Source organism: Saimiri boliviensis, chromosome 4, assembly GCF_048565385.1.
Source record: "Saimiri boliviensis isolate mSaiBol1 chromosome 4, mSaiBol1.pri, whole genome shotgun sequence".
Classification (NCBI taxonomy): Eukaryota; Metazoa; Chordata; class Mammalia; order Primates; family Cebidae; genus Saimiri; species Saimiri boliviensis.
Window position 1 is genome coordinate 158,614,958 of NC_133452.1, and position 16,506 is coordinate 158,631,463.

Sequence of the window (16,506 nt, forward strand, 5' to 3'; positions counted from 1 at the left end):
ACCATGCCCAGCTAATTTTTTGTATTTTTAGTAGAGACGGGGTTTCACCATGTTGACCAGGATGGTCTCGATCTCTCGATCTCTCTGATCCACCCGCCTCGGCCTCCCAAAGTGCTGGGATTACAGGCTTGAGCCACCGTGCCCGGGCCAAGACTTTTTTTTTTTAATGCTGCTTCTTTATTAAAAATTTTTGTCATGTTTATAATAAAATACTGGGAGAATTTTTTATGTGTGTGCCAAGTTACCAGAAACTTTGATGTGCTTACCAATCCTTCAGCCTAGTGGAGAATCTACATGTAGACATGTATATGTCCTCAGTTCTTCATGTCATTTGATATAGTTTCTGTTCTTACACTGTTGAAGGTGCTGCAGTTTTCAGCTTTGGTTTTCCTTTCTTCTTGATAATCCTATTGTAATGTATAAGATCCTTTCAGGCAACTGAAGTATGCAAGAGGCAGGGAGAATAGCTGCGATTTTAGATATTTATAAATTCATGTAATAAATGTAATGGGTTTGGATCATTTATTGCATTGCCAGTGAGTTTATTATAGTATATAACAATATTTAATCCAAATGGTGATAGAAATAAAAGGCCCACTTTGAGGTAAATTATTACTTTTTAAGGCATACAAGTTATGTTTTTAAGAATTTCTCAAGCTGAAGAATATTCAGTGTACACTCTGTGCTTGAAAAGTCTTTTTTATTTTTTTTTATTTTTTTATTTTTTATTTTTATTGCATTTTAGGTTTTGGGAAAAGTCTTAACACATAATCCACCAAGGCCACATTAATTTTATATTCCAAGGTTAGACTGGGGCAAGTTTCACTTAAATTTTTTGAAATTATTAAATAGTTCTGTCCGGCATTGAAAATAAAGGAAGAGAATGCTAATTGTCATTACATTTTAAGTGAAAAGATACAGCATTATAATTTTGCTCTCAAATGTAGCAATTTTCTACTATGTTTTAATTGCTTATTTGACTCTTCTCTTTTTCTCTCCCCTGCTATAGCAATCCTAGTTCCACTGGATATTTTTTAGTGATTAAATGTACTACTCACTTCTTTTTTGTATTCATTTTTTTGATAGAAAATGCATCAGATGCAGATTTATGGCTCCTGAACAGTTGCACTGTAAAAAACCCGGCTGAAGACCACTTTAGAAACTCAATTAAGTAAGTACAAATTGATTTTTCCCTATTTTTTATAATCAAAGTGAGAATTTAATACCAAACAGTTAGCTTTTTTAAAATGTCAGTATAGGTATTTAGTTGATACCAGAAAAGTATGAGTTGGACTTTTAAAATTATACTGTTTTGAATTTGACAAAGAATAATACTTGTTATTTTTATTTTTAAATTAAATTTGATGTAAGTTCTGGGATATGTGTACAGTATGTGCAAGTTTGTTACATAGGCAAACATGTGCCTTGGTGGTTTGCTGCCCCTATCAACCCATCACTAAGGTGTTAAGCCCCATATGCGTTAGCTATTTGTCCTGATATTCTCCCTCCCCTGTCCCCCACAGGCTCAAGTGTGTGTTGTTCCCCTCCCTGTGTCCCTGTATTCTCATTATTCAACTCCCACTTATAAGTGAGAACGTGCGGTGTTTGGTTTTCTGTTCCTGTGTTAGTTTGCTGAGGATAACGGCTTCCGGCTCCATCTATGTCCTTGCACAGGACATGATCTCATTTCTTTTTATGGCTGCATAGTCTTCCATAGTGTGTATGTCCCTCAGTTCTTTACCTGGTCTGTCATTTGGGTTGATTCCGTGTGTTTGCTGTTGTGAATAGTACTGCAGTGAATATATGTGTGCATGTATCTTTTTAATAGAACGATTTTTATTCCTTTGGGGATATACCCAGTAATGGGATTGGTAGATCAAATGGCGTTTCTGGTTCTGGGTATTTGAGAACCACCACACTGTCTTCCACCATGGTTGAACTAATTTACATTCCCACCAACAGTATAAAAGTGTTTCTGTTTCTCCATAACCTCACCAGCATCTGTTGTTTCTTGATTTTTAATGATTGCCATTCTGACTGGTGTGAGATGGTATCTCTTTGTGGTTTTGGCTTGCGTTTCTCTAATGATCAATGATGTTGAATGTTTGTTCGTGTTTTTTTTTTTGTCTGCATAAATGTCTTTTGAGAAGTGTCCATGTCCTTTGCCCACTTTTTAATGGGGTTGTTTCTTTTTTTCTGATAAATTTGTTTAAATTCCCGGCAGATTCTGAATATTGGACCTTTGTCACATGGATAGATTACAAAAATTTCCTCCCATTCTATAGGTTGTTTGTTCACTCTGATGATACTTTCTTTTTCTGTGCAGAAGCTCTTTAGTTTAATTAGATCCAATTTGTCAATTTTTGCTTTTGTTGAAATTGTTCTGATGTTTTCATCATGAAATCTTTGCCTATGCCTATGTCCTGAATAGTATTGCCTAGGTTTTCTTCCAGGGTTTTTGAGGTTTTGGGCTTTACATTTCAGTCTTTAATCAATCTTGAGTTAATTTTTGTATAAGATGTAAGGAAGGGGTCCAGTTTCAATTTTCTGCATATGACTAGCCAGTTTTCCTAGCACCATTTATCAAGTAGGGAATTCTCTCCCCATTGCTTGTTTTTGTCAGGTTTGTCAAAGATCAGATGGTTGGAGATGTGTGGTCTTATTATGTGAGTTCTCTATTCTGTTTCTTTAGTCTCTATGTCTGTTTTTATACCAGTCCCATGCTGTTTTGATTACAGTAGCCTCATAGTGTAGTTTGAAGTTGGGTAGCGTGATATCTCAGTTTTGTTCTCTTTCCTTAGGATTGTCTTGGCTGTATGGGGTCTTTTTTGGTTTCATGTGAATTTTAAAGTAGTTTTTTCCCCTAGCTTATGAAGAATGTCAATGATAGTTTAATGGAAATAGTATTAAATCTATAAATTACTTTAGGCAGTATGGCCATTTTCACAATATCGATTCTTCCTGTCTGTGAGCTTGGAGTGTTTTCCCATTTGTCTGTTTCCTCCCTATTTCCTTGAACAGTGGTTCGTAGTTCTCGTAGAGGTCCTTCACTTCCTCTGTTAGCTGTTTTTCTAGGTATTTTATTCTCTGTCGCAATTGTAATTGGGCGTTCACTCATGATTTGGCTCTCAGTTTGTCTATTCTTGGTATATAGGAATGCTTGTGATTTTTGCACTTTGATTTTGTATCCTGAGACTTTGCTGAAGTTGCCTGTTAGGTTAAAAAGTTTTTGGGTTGAGACGATGGGGTTTTCTAGAAATAGGATCATGTAATCTGCAAACAGAGACAGTTCGACTTCCTCTCTTTTTATTTGAATACGCTTTACTTTTTTCTCTTTCCTGATTGTCCTGGCCAGAACTTCCAAAACTATGTTCAATAGGAGTGGTGAGAGAGGGCATGCTTGTCTTGTGCCTGTTTTCAAGGGGAATGCTTCCAGCTTTTGCCCAGTCAGTATGATATGGGCTGTGGGTTTGGCATAAATGGTCCTTATTATTTTGAAGTCGGTCTCATCAATACCTAGTTTATTGAGAGTTTTTAACATGAAGGGATGTTGAATTTTATTGAAGACCTTTTCTGCATCTATCGAGGAAATTGTGTGGTTTTTGTCTATAGTTCTGTGTATGTGATGAATCATATTTATTGATTTGTGTACGTTGAACCAGGCTTGCATCCGGCAATGAAGCTGACCTGATCATGGTGAATAAGCTTTTTGATATACTGCTGGATTTGTTTGCCAGTATTTTATTGAAGATTTGTGTGTTGATGTTCATTATGGATATTGGCCTGAAGTTTTCTTTTCTTTCTTTTTTTTGTTATCTTTGCCAGATTTTGGTATCAGGATGATGCTGACCTCATAAAATGAGTCAGGGAGAAGTCCCTTTTTTTGATTTGTTTGGAAAAGTTTCAGAAGAATGACTCTTTGAAGGGTTTTTTTGTATGTCTGTCTCCTGTCTCATTAAGAATGATACTTTAATGGGAACTTTCCTAATAAGTGATTTCAGTATTTGTGAAGTTAGCTAATAGGTGATTTTTGAGTATTTGTTAAGTAATAACTATGTGTTCCTCTCGGAGAATCAATGCATACTTTGTGAAATTGACTGACACAGTCCTTGCCTCTTTCCCTGCCCGTTAGCACTGTTCTGAGTGCCACAGTCCCTGGCTTTCAAGGGAATTGCAGGCTGTTGAAGGGAGGTGGGCATATTAAGCCCTCGCTTCTTGCTTTGTTCCTTCAAGTTAATGTGGAAGAAGTATCCCTTTTTTTACATTTTCTCTGAATCTTATTCCCTTGTATCTTCTTAGAAACCTCCTTATAGAAGTTATGTCCTCATTCCATATTTCCACCCTCTGTAGCTCGCCTCGCGCTTTAAACGTGCCTGGTTCTAATCAGCCCCCTGTATCCCTGTTAGCCATTGTCCTGCATTTTTTCTTGCCTTCCCAGCCAGACTTTAAAAAATGTTTCACTTCTTCATTTTATTCCCATACTCATTCTTCTTCCCCTTTATTGGTTTTATTGGGAAATATATTAAACATACATTAGCATTTATAAAACATATAGTTTAAATAATAATAAACACTTAAACATCTGCCACCCAGTTTAAGAAATATAACATTGTCAAGACTGTAGAAACTGCCATATTTTCATTCATAACTCCCAAGAAGTAACCTTTTTCTTGACTTCTGTGAGTCATTTCCTTACTTTTATTAGTTAACGTATCATCTATTAAGTATGTCTCTAAACAGTGTGTTGTCTTGTTTAGCCCTATTTTGAACTTGATCTGTTGAACTTATAATGTTTGTGTTCTTCTGAGATTTACTTCTTTTTCTCAGCCTTATGCTTTGAGATTTATTCATGTTAATGGGTGTAAAATAGCTTTGGCCATTCATAGAATTTGCTACAATTAATTTGTTTCATTATTGGTAGAGTTTTGAATTTTTTCCAAAATTTTACTTGGATGAACATTCCTGCTATGAATATTTTAAACATGTTTTCTTGTGCACATGTGTAGGAATTATTCTAGAATATGAACCTGGGAGTTGAATCATTGGGTAACATAGCTGTGTGTATTAGGTAATGCCAATTTCTTTTCACAAATGGATGTGGTAGTGTGCATTCCCACTAGTAATGGATTTGTTTATTTGTTGTTTTCTGTTTTTGCTAGTACTTGATATGGCCAGACTTAAGTTTTTGCAGGTCTCTTAATGATGATGGTATTTTGTTTTGGTTTTAATTTGCATTCCTTTTTTTCTTTCCTTTGAGACAGGCTCTCACTCTGTTGCCCAGGCTGGAGTGCAGTGGTAGGATCTTGGCTCACAGCAACCTCTGTCTCTCATGTTGAAAGGATTCTCCTGCTTCAGCCTCCTGGGTAGCTGGGATCACAGATGTGCAACACCACACCCAGCTATTTTATTTTAATTTTTTTTGAGAGGGAGTCTTGCTCTGTTGCCAGGCTGCAGTGCAGTGGCGTGATCTTGGCTCACTGCAGCCTCTGACTCTTTGGTTCAAGCGATTCTCCTACCTCAGCCTCCTGAGTAGCTGGGATTACAGGTGCTAGACACCACATCCGGGTAATTTTCGTATTTTTAGGAGAGATGGGGTTTCACCATGTTGGCCAGGATGGTTTCAATCTCCTGACCTTGTGATTCGTCCACCTTGGCCTCCCAAAGTTCTGGGATTACAGATGTGATCTACTGCAGCTGGCCTTAATTCCGTTTCTATGATCATTAATGAAATGGAGCTTTGTAGAACGAATCTATAGGCTCTTTGGATTTTACTTTTTTTGTAAAATGGTGTCTCATTTGTTTATTTTTCTGTTTTTTTTCCCCCCTTTTAATTTTTTATTGTGGCCGTATATTATGTGTCTTACATATCCTAACCCTTACATATTATACACATTGCAAACATCTCCTCCCAGTTGTGGCTTATCTTTTCACTTTATTTTGTGGTATCTTTTAAGATAAATACTGACTTAAAATTTATTAATCTGTTCATTTGCTTTGTGTTCTTATTTAAAAAGTTTTTCTTACTCTGAAGCTATTAAGATATTCTCCTATATTTTCTTCTAAAAGTTTCATAATTTGACCTTTTACATTTAGGTCTACAATTCATCTGGAGTTGATTATTATTATTTTTTGTATGGTAACAGAAGGGGTCCAATTTTATTTTATGTTTTTCTCTGTAGAAAAGCAATTGTTACCAGGCGCGGTGGCTCAAGCCTGTAATCCCAGCACTTTGGGAGGCCGAGGCGGGTGGATCACGAGGTCGAGAGATCGAGACCATCCTGGTCAACATGGTGAAACCCCGTCTCTACTAAAAATACAAAAAACTAGCTGGGCGTGGTGGCGCGTGCCTGTAATCCCAGCTACTTAGGAGGCTGAGACAGGAGAATTGCCTGAGCCCGGGAGGCGGAGGTTGCGGTGAGCCGAGATCACGCCATTGCACTCCAGCCTGGGTAACAAGAGAGAAACTCCGTCTCAAAAAAAAAAAAAAAGAAAAGCAGTTGTTTCATTATCATTAATTAATTTATTTTTAATTTATATTCTTTCTCCTTTTATCTGTGCATTACCCACCCTTTCATGTGTTGAGTGTCCATAGATATTTATGTGTCTGTTCTGGGTCCTCTGTTTCATTGCTTTGATCTGTTTCTTTATTCTGGTTCTTGTTCTACAGAGTCATGAGTAGTATTGAGTTATATTAAGGCTACCTGTTTGATAGTGCTAGTACCTTTTTGTTTTTTAAGAGTGTGTCAGTTTTTAAGTCCAACAAGGAATACCATTGTGCTTTTGTGATTACTTTTAATCTTTAGATGATTTTGGGGATAATTGAATCTTCACAATTTTGAGTTATCTGACTCAGTTCTATTCTGACTTTTTAAGGATTTATTCTTTTCTTTCTATATCTCTTGTGCATCTTTTAGACTTTTTTCTACCACTGCAGTTATTAAATTGTTCCAGTGCCAATAAAAAAAATAAACTTATTTTTTATTCTTTTACCTGCACAATACATATTTTATATTTTTATACTACTGTAAATGGTAAACTTAAAAATTTCTTCATTTTCTGTGTTTGCTGCCTTGGTGTCAGGGAATTAATTGTAGTAGCAGCGTGAAGGCTGGTTGTGTGTAAGGAAGAGTATAGATCAGTTCAGTGAGGACGGGGTGGTCGTAGTCCAAGTACAGAGGTTCTCATCTAAAGTGGAGGTATTCAGAACTGGAAGGAAGACATTGACTTGAGAAGGAAGAATTCTTAAACCAGGGTTCCCCAACCCCTGGTTGTGGACCCGCACTCATCTGTGGCCTGCTAGAAACTGGCTGCACAGCAGGAAGTGAGTGGCAGCCCAGCAAGCATCATTGCCTGCGGTCTGCCTCCTATTAGATCATCAACAGCGTTAGATTCTTATAGGGGCACAAACGCTGTAACTGCACATGTGAGAGATCTAGATTGTATGCTCCTTATGAGACTCTAAATTCATGCTTGATGACCTGAGCTGGAACAATTTCACCCCAAAACCATATGTCCCACCCTCTGGTCTGTGGAAAAATTGTCTTCCATGAAGCTGGTTCCTGGTGCCAAAAAGTTTAGGGACCGCTGCTTTACATGTTCCACATTGCCCAAGATGACTCTAAAGTCTCTGGCTAGAATGAAATAAGGAATTCTAGGAAGGGAGTTTAATTTAAGAGATGACATGTTTTGGTTTTGAGCATGCCATATTTGAAGTTACAGATAAATATTTTAATAAGATAATGAATATACTTGAGCTTTATTGAGTGTCTTCTATGTGACAGGCAGTGTTGTAAGTGCTTTAGATGAATTAGATATTATCTAGCTTAATTCTTGCAGTCCGTCAATGAGTTGTAGATTCCATTTGTATTCCTGTTTTATAGGCGAAGCAGCATCTGTTTTACAGATGAAGGTCTCTAAGCCTGTTCAGTTCATAAATGGTAGAGGTGGGATTTTAACCGAGGCAGTCTGACTAGACTCTGTGCGTTTAACCATTTCATTACCTTGCTTCCTAGATAAAGATGTCAAGTAAGCGGTTGCAGAATTTAGGCGGATATCAAAGAGGTCAACACTAGAAATACAGATTTAATATTGTTTGCATAGAAGTGATAGTTGAATGTGATGGCATCCTTACTTCAGAATGCTGGAAGGAGCAGAGGAGTTCTTACCCGAGTGATGGCATGAGCCAAGGGGAGGGAGGATGGAAGATGGAGTTAGGGTCACGTAAAGGGGCAGGAGAAGGATGAATTCAACTAAGGCAGAAAATGGTGTTCACTAGATGCTGTTCATTTACAGAGAATGCTTTATTTTTTTTTTAAATAAGAAGCCTGTGATTGTACTTTTTTCTCTATAGAAAGGTAAACAAGGTACAATGGTACTTAAGTGCTACTGATGCCCCATAAGTGTTGAACCTAGAGAATATAGTTTCTGTGATTATCAGCTTTATAATATAATTAATGGACATAGTTCTAGAGTGTTTCTAAAAGTTTAAAAACTCGAATATAACTTGTGTCAGTGGGTTTTCTTATATTTGTGGTTATGAATGTGGTTCAAAGTGTTGATATGCTGTTTGAATTATAAAGTAGAAATGATGCAAGAAAAGTTTGCCATTTAAACACTACAAAGCTAGTGGTAGCAAGCACAGGACCCTCTAATGTACTATTCTGCTTGATTGAAAGAAAATTTAAAAAGATATATGAGTAAGCATTTTTAATAGCTTTGAAGGCTTTTATCATCACAACTAATTCTTATTAAGAAAACACTTAGAAACTAACATTTGATTTGTTTCCAGAATAAATACAATCCTGTTAAAGGTACAGTAACAGTTAACATTGGGAAAGTATCAGATTGAGGTGACATTTGTACATATGAAATCTTTTAGTGATAACTTACTCTTGTGAAGCATTTTGCTTTATTTAGATATTTTCCCAGTTGTGATCACCATTGCCTAACAGAAAACGACAAAGATGAGTAGTGTAACATGGTTACACATTAAGTCATGCTACGCATGTGTCTCTTCTCATCCTCTGGCTCCATCCTTTCCCTTTGCTGTCTTCTCTTACATGCCTTTTGGTTTTCCATGAGACTGAGGTGAAGCTTAGAATGGAAGAGAGCCTGATAAGGTGTTGTGTCTCCTTCTGTTGCACTGAGTCCTTTATACCCAAGTGTACAGATGTACAGCAGTGTGGTGGGACCTGCTTTTTTCTAACCTGGACTCTTTACCCATGATTGCTTCACTTTGCTACTCATTCCTGTGTGTCATCATCTCTCCATCGTCTGTTTTTGTTTTCCTTCCAGTACTTCTTGGTGTTAAATAGTTGTTTTAAATTACGCATCACATTATGTTGTTTCTCTTGGGCCACCACACAAAAGATGACCTTGTTTTGACAGGTATAAAGAAAGATGAGTCAAAGGGATTTACTGTCTTTCCTGTGATTAATACAGTCTCCAGAAATTGTGAATTTGTGACACGCCAGCTATGGACTGAATTATTTTGTTGTTTATTTTGGGGCTTTATTTTTCCCAAGGTTTTTACAGTGTTTGTATTATTGATATTCAGATAGGTAAAAGAGTAAGACTTTTAAGTAGCAGAAATAGAGGTAAGAGTGACTTTTGGGTTGCCTTTTCACCTTAGAAATCTTAAATGTTATTGCCCTTACTAATTCAGAAAGAATCACGGGTAAGCCCTCCGTGTTACGGTGGCAGCCTACTGCATGCATGCTGTTTCATCTTGAGCGTTTGTCATTTGCCTTTGTTTTATTGTTTTATCCATTAGACAATATGGGCTTTAACTTGGGGGTTCTTCAGTAAATGAAAAAGATCAAAAGTTTCAAAAAATAAAATTTGCTCTTAATGATAGTGTGAAATAAGGAAACTCCTTTGGTTAATGCTTTATAGAAGTGTGGGATCTCTTCCGTACCACCTACAGGAGGTCATTCACAGGCTGGTGAAAATAAACACATCTTGTGTGTCCTATAGAAACGACAGAAGGAATAGCCAGCTTTCTTTGATCATGGACTGTCAGCCTCTATTTGACCTTGTGCGTTATTGACCCAAATGGGCACTGTGGTTTAGCCCTACTGATACTGGGTAGACAGGAGTCATTGTTCTCTAACTGCCTTTCCTGTAGAAATAAATGGTAATGTTGAAGGGATGGCTTAGGTATCCGAGTGTACTTACTTGAAAGAACAATTGAAAATAAAGGCAGTACTGGGTAAAGAAAAAAGATTTGTGTTTGAGACAGAGGATACCTGCTTGTATAACATCTTTTCTCTACAGGAAAGCTCCTGCATGCCGTTCTGTTGAGCAAAGCATATACGTTGTTGGATTGTCATTCCTATGATGAAAATATTCTTTGTTTTATGTGGATTTATTTTTGAGTTCTTACTCTTCATAAGCTGAAGTTGGGGGAGGTACCAGAATATTATTTCAACTTGAAATTGTTAAGTTAATTGCTTTCAAAAAAAGCTGACTTCATAAGAACAGAGAAGTAGTGGCCCTTTCAGTTAGTAATTATCCAGTTTAAAGGAATGAAACAAAACAAAACAAAACAAAACAAAAAAAACCAAACGCTTTCCAGTTCTCTTGTTAACCACATTTACTAGCAACTTTTTTTACCTAAACTTTTTTTTTGAGACGGAGTTTCGCTCTTGTTACCCAGGCTGGAGTGCAATGGCACGATCTCGGCTCACCGCAGCCTCCGCCTCCTGGGTTCAGGCAGTTCTCCTGCCTCAGCCTCCTGAGTAGCTGGGATTACAGGCACGCGCCACCATGCCCAGCTAATTCTTTTGTATTTTTAGTAGAGACGGGGTTTCACCATGTTGACCACGATGGTCTCGATCTCTTGACCTCGTGATCCACCCACCTCGGAAAATGCTGGGATTACAGGCTTGAGCCACCGCGCCCGGCCAACTTTTTTTTTTTTTTTTTGAGACGGAGTTTCTCTCTTGTTACCCAGGCTGGAGTGCAATGGCGCGATCTCGGCTCACCGCAACCTCCACCTCCTGGGTTCAGGTGATTCTCCTGCCTCAGCCTCCTGAGTAGCTGGGATTACAGGCACGCGCCACTATGCCCAGCTAATGTTTTGTATTTTTAGTAGAGACGGGGTTTCACCATGTTGACCAGGATGGTCTCGATCTCTTGACCTCGTGATCCACCCGCCTCGGCCTCCCAAAGTGCTGGGATTACAGGCGTGAGCCACTGCGCCCGGCCTTAGCTAAACTTCTAAAAGTTACTTTTACTTAATTTTTGAGAGAAGGTCTCATTCTCTTGCCCAGTTAAGAGTGCAGTAGCACAATCATGGCTTACTGTAAGTCTCATTCTCCTGGGCCAAAGCAATTCTGCTACCTCAGCCTCTTGAGTACCTGGGACTACCCCACCACTAGCCAATTTGTTATTATTATTATTTTTATAGTAGAGGTGAGGTCTTGCTATGTTGCTGAGGCTGGTCTTGAACTCCTGACCTCAATCAAGTGATCCTCCTGCCTTGGCTTCCCAAAGTGTTGGAGGTTACAGGCATAAGCCACTGTCACTGACTTCCCAAATTAATTTTTAATTAAAAAAAAATTGGCATTAGAAGGTAAAAGTCACAGGGTTTTAGTTTGGCCTTTTGTGAGAAATATGTTAGATAATGAAAGTTAATTGAATTATACTTTCAAAACCACTATAGTTTGTTGATTTTTTGGTTAAACTTACATATTTTAATTTTAACTCCTCTCATTATATGAAATGGCTGTAGTTTCATCTTATATGTGGTTTCACCAGTCACCGTTTCATTTGATCAGTAATCCTTGCCCACCAAAAAGTATCCTTTTACATGGAAAGTTAGTTCAAAATATTGATCTGTTTGAATTAATTAGAATTATTGGTTAGGTATTGTCTAACAAGACTTGTTCCTCTCAACAGTGCTGTGCTTAATATGAATTCACATTTTCCTACCATTTCTCATCTACATCCACTGTTTAGATATTGTCTATGTGCTGATTTCTCCCACATCTTTGTTTTTGATCTTATATCTCCTTACAAGTTCCATCCTGCTTCCTTGACTTCTCCATTTGGATGACCTTGACCATGGACACCTCACATCATCGTATCAGGAACTCCTTCTTATCTACCTTTTCTTCAGCTAGCATTTCCATTAACATTGCCCGTCTTTTCTGATTGTGGTCATCAGGTAATGACATATAATTTCTTAGGTAATGGGGGTTTTTAAAAAAATTGTTCAGTGCCTCCCTCTCCTACCTCTTTTCTTGCCACTGGGCTATAGAATGTTCCTTCCTCCCCTACATCAGAAAATTTCCCAAGCACATAATGTGTTTGCATATGTTCTTCCCTTCCTTGGACTCTCCTCTCCCTTTCTTCCTGATGCGTGCCCTCACCTCCGTCTACCCAACATTAATCCCACCTAGCTGAATAGTTGATCCTTGGAACTCATGTCAAACATAACAACATTTGTGGGGTCATCTCCCTTCTAACCCTCACCTCTCCTCTTAGCCCCAAGGTCTGTTCCGTGCTAGTTCTTTATCCCATATGAACATCTATTATTATGTATTACATTTTATTATTTGTTCATGTATTTGGCTTGCTACTAGATTTTCACTTTTGGGGTTATAGAATACTGACCTCAGAAAAATTCTTTTTATGAAGGTTTTGACCCTCTGACTGTACTATGTAATGATTTTCCTTGTTCTGGGAAAGAAATACCATTAATAGACAAAGACCATTTGTTAACAGTTGTAAGAATGTTCTCGCAAGGTTTCACTGAATCCCTTAATAGGCAACAGGCTGGGTATTTGTAAAAAGGGGAAAGAACATTCTAATTTTCTAATTTTGAATTTCTCATACCGTATTCCTGAGGGAAGTAGTAAAAGGAGTAAGCATACTTCTCCCTTCTTGGGGTAGTCACCTGGTCATGCTGGTAGGATCTTGTGCTCCTCACTATCCCAGATGAGCTGCAGGCCAGCTTCAGGACCATCGTGTTAGATTAGTTAAAGCATCCTATCTTCAGTGAGAGAGTAGGAAAGGTAAATAAAAACCTGGTAGTGTTTGGCCTTGAGTTTGGCACAGAATCATAATTACTTGATAAATGTTTATATAATTAGGTTAAACTGATTCTCCCTCTTTGTGGGAAAGGGTTTAGTGTCCTGCTGCCGTTGCGTCACCATGTATTTATGGTAAGTACATTATAAGTTGTGTAAGTAGCATTACTGCATTGTATCAGAGCACTTGTCTTACATTTGGGTATCAAATTGTCCAGATTTGGGAGTGAGCAAAAAACACCAGATATACCACCAAAATTAAAAAAAAAAAAATCAACTGGTTATTGCTGGGGAAGAAGTAGCAGCGTTGAAAAGGCTGACTTGATAAAGGATGTTGTGAAATGGGGGAAACAGATCTAACAGGACAGTGACATCTCTGTGATTGACTGAGTGAGCTCTCCTTGGTCTCTAGAACAATGCCTGATGAACAGCACTGACTTATTTATTCATTAAATTGAATTGAAAGATTTGATGAAGGCCAGGTTTCTCTAAATAATATTCTTGTTTATAGATTACGTCTTATTATCTATCTACTTGAATTCATTTTATTCAAGTCTTATGTCACGGTTTTGTTTAGTCTATTTTCTGTTGTTGCTAGGACTTTGTAATTTCTTCTCCCATGAGCTTGTTTGGAGTTAATAATGGCATTTGAGGAGCAAGCTTCCTGGAAACATAGAAGAAGAGTTTTTTTGTTGATGGCAAAAGTAGGGGGTGAGAGTAATGTATGTTCAAAGCAGCTTCTGACTATTTCCTATTATAGACTTCCAGTTATCTTCTAACTCTGGAAAAACATGGAGATGAACGAGAGGGAAGGCATAATATTATTATATGATGTATTCCAGTGAGCGATGTTTTGGAAATAAAAAAGAAAGTCTCTTTTAGTGTTTAATTTCTGGTTTTACTAAAAAAAAAAAAAAAAAAAAAAAAAAAACCAAAAACTAAACTTACAGTTAAAAGATTAGTAACTTAATTTGCAAATCAGCAACAGAAAAAGCAGCTCAGAGGTGGTAAGGCCATTTCAAAATGCAAAACTGAGTTTTGTAGATATCTAAAATCTTTTTGAAGAATAGTATTTTGCATATTTTATGATTAATGTTACATCAACAGTTGCTTTGTTTTTGCCATTTTAAGCAAGAGAGTGAGTGAAAGAGGGCAGTGTATTATGTACCGGCAACAGCTGGCTGATAGCATTGAAATACTTACGTAATTAAATATATGTGTTGGCTGTTGGCCTAACAGCTCTGTAGGTGGAGGCTCCAGAAAGCATGCAGAAACTTGCTTTAGCAGGTTTAAAGAAGAAATCAATATGATCTAAGTCTGTTCTTTTAGCCAAGAGTAATCTCCTATTGTTTTGGTTTGAAAGACATTCTACTTATTCTTGGTGTGTGTGTTTATATAGCAGCAGAGAGAAAAAAAAGACTCGTTTTTTTCTTCCCTTCTTGTTTTCTCTAAGAGTGACAAATGTAGTCTTTTCATAATTTTTAGTCAGTAGTATTATTTAATAACTAATAACAAGTGAAATAAAAACACATTTTGTTTAAACCCATAGGGCATGCTACCGAAGTATGAAATATTAACCCTTTTTATTTCTTACTTATGGTCACACTTAGGTGTTGTTCTCTGGGCCACATTGACCAAGTCATTTAGAATGTAGACTGTATTAAGTCGTGGATTGCTATGATCCTGGAAAACTGGATGGGGTGGCGGGTAATAAGCAACTTACTTTTGCCTAATAGCTGTGGATATAAATCTTACTCACAGTGCCCCACGTTCATCTATTTTACTGTTTTTTTTTTTTTTTTTTTTTTTTTTAGCTCTAAGGCTGAGGCTGGTTCCTACCGTACCTTTGATGACAGGATGGCACTTTGGTGGGTGTTAGAAAGAGTGCGTAGACACAGTGCAGCACCGCTGTGTGGGGCTGCCCCATATTAATAACTCTGTCATCTCTTTATCTGTCTGCACCCATTTTGAGAGTTCCTTAGGGGCAGCCACTATGTTTTTTTATCTGTATTTGAGCATCTTATGCAGTGACTGACAGTGATAGCCGAACAAATGAACGAAGCAGCTCATGTATCTGCCTCCTTTGTATGTTTATCTTTCCCATCCCTTCCATCCTCTGCCTCTGTCAGATTTAATGTCTTTTTCTGGATTTTCATAGAACTTTTTCTTTGTCTCTTTCTTATTAGATTGTAAGACTTGGAACTTGAGGTCCTCCACACGTCATAGAAAACCTAAAAAGTAGAGGCTTAAATGAGTTAGGGGGTTTATGTTTTGTATATATTGCAAAGTCCACAGTTAGGAAGTTGCTGGCTTTGGTTTACCGGTTTCAGGGTGTGAGGATTGAAGTTGGTGTTTTATAGGTCTTTCGATTTTGGTGTCAAATGGTTATTGCTCTCTGGCCATCACATGCATTTTCCCCACCAAAAAGTTGAAAATACCAAACTGGTGTGTCAGCTGAATCTTTCCCTCGTTTAAAGGAGCTTTATCGGAAGTCTCACTCATAACCCGTGCTTGCGTCTCGTCATGTGGAATCATGTCACAGGACTACCTCTATTTGTAAGAGAGGCTGAGAAATGCAGTGTTTTTATTTTTTTTTAGTTTACTTTTATACTGCAGACATTGTTGCTCCCAACAGAATTGGGGTTCTGTTAGTAAGAAGATGGGGAGATAGGGATAATGTTCATTGGCTTGATAGCTCTTCTATAGGGCATAAACTTTGGGACAAGATATAAATTTTACTGATTTTTTTTTTTTTTTTTTTGGTCATTTATCAGGACCAGTGTATTGGAGAAGGTCCTCAATGTACTTGTGAACAAATGATCCTTCTTTCTCCTGTTATCTTTATTCAGAACATTTAGGAAATAATGTAGTTGACATTTAAGAACTTTTCCTGTTTTTGCTTACTCCGAGGGCTCTCTGATGAAGGACTAACAGAATATACAGGAGAAATTCATGGCTCGGTTGTTGGACACACATACTTTTTCAAAAAATGGGACTTGCACATATTTTCTGCTCTTAAGACCTGCAGTAACCATATTTGAAATGGAATCTATAAGGAAAATATGTTTTTCATTGTTTCTTAGTTTAATTTCTTTGATATAATAATCATAGGCCTGGTTTAAAACCCAGATATTTTAAAAGAATTTAGACAAAAAACAAACGTGGAGTTTATAATGATGATCATGGAGGGTCTTAACCAATTGGAAAACATGCTGAATGAGAGTTAAATTCATTTTATAATTAAATGTTTAGAAAACAATATTTTGTTTAACTCTAAAAAAATTTAGTTACAGTTGAAAAATACCATCTTTCACTAAGATGGAAATTTAATGTTTAGGTCTCACTTGAAAAAAAATGGAGAATTTGATGTAGCAAGTGAAAATCTAACCAACGGGAAGAGTCTTAGAAAACTTGCTGGAGATTTTTGTAGGTTGGTGCCATTGGATATTCAGAGGGAAGTTAAAGCTGTCAG

The 16,506-nt window shown here is 37.3% G+C and overlaps 1 protein-coding gene across 5 annotated transcripts in view; it reads left to right on the forward strand.

The window, feature by feature from the left end:
• Window positions 1–16,506, forward strand: part of CDKAL1 (CDKAL1 threonylcarbamoyladenosine tRNA methylthiotransferase) — a 731,789-nt gene that overhangs the window by 117,813 nt on the left and 597,470 nt on the right. For all 5 annotated transcript variants that reach the window (XM_003927310.3, XM_074398506.1, XM_010338014.2 and 2 more), the window contains one exon: window positions 1,087–1,171. In XM_003927310.3, the coding sequence (XP_003927359.1) occupies window positions 1,087–1,171 (85 nt within the window). The remainder of the gene's footprint in view (window positions 1–1,086; window positions 1,172–16,506) is intronic.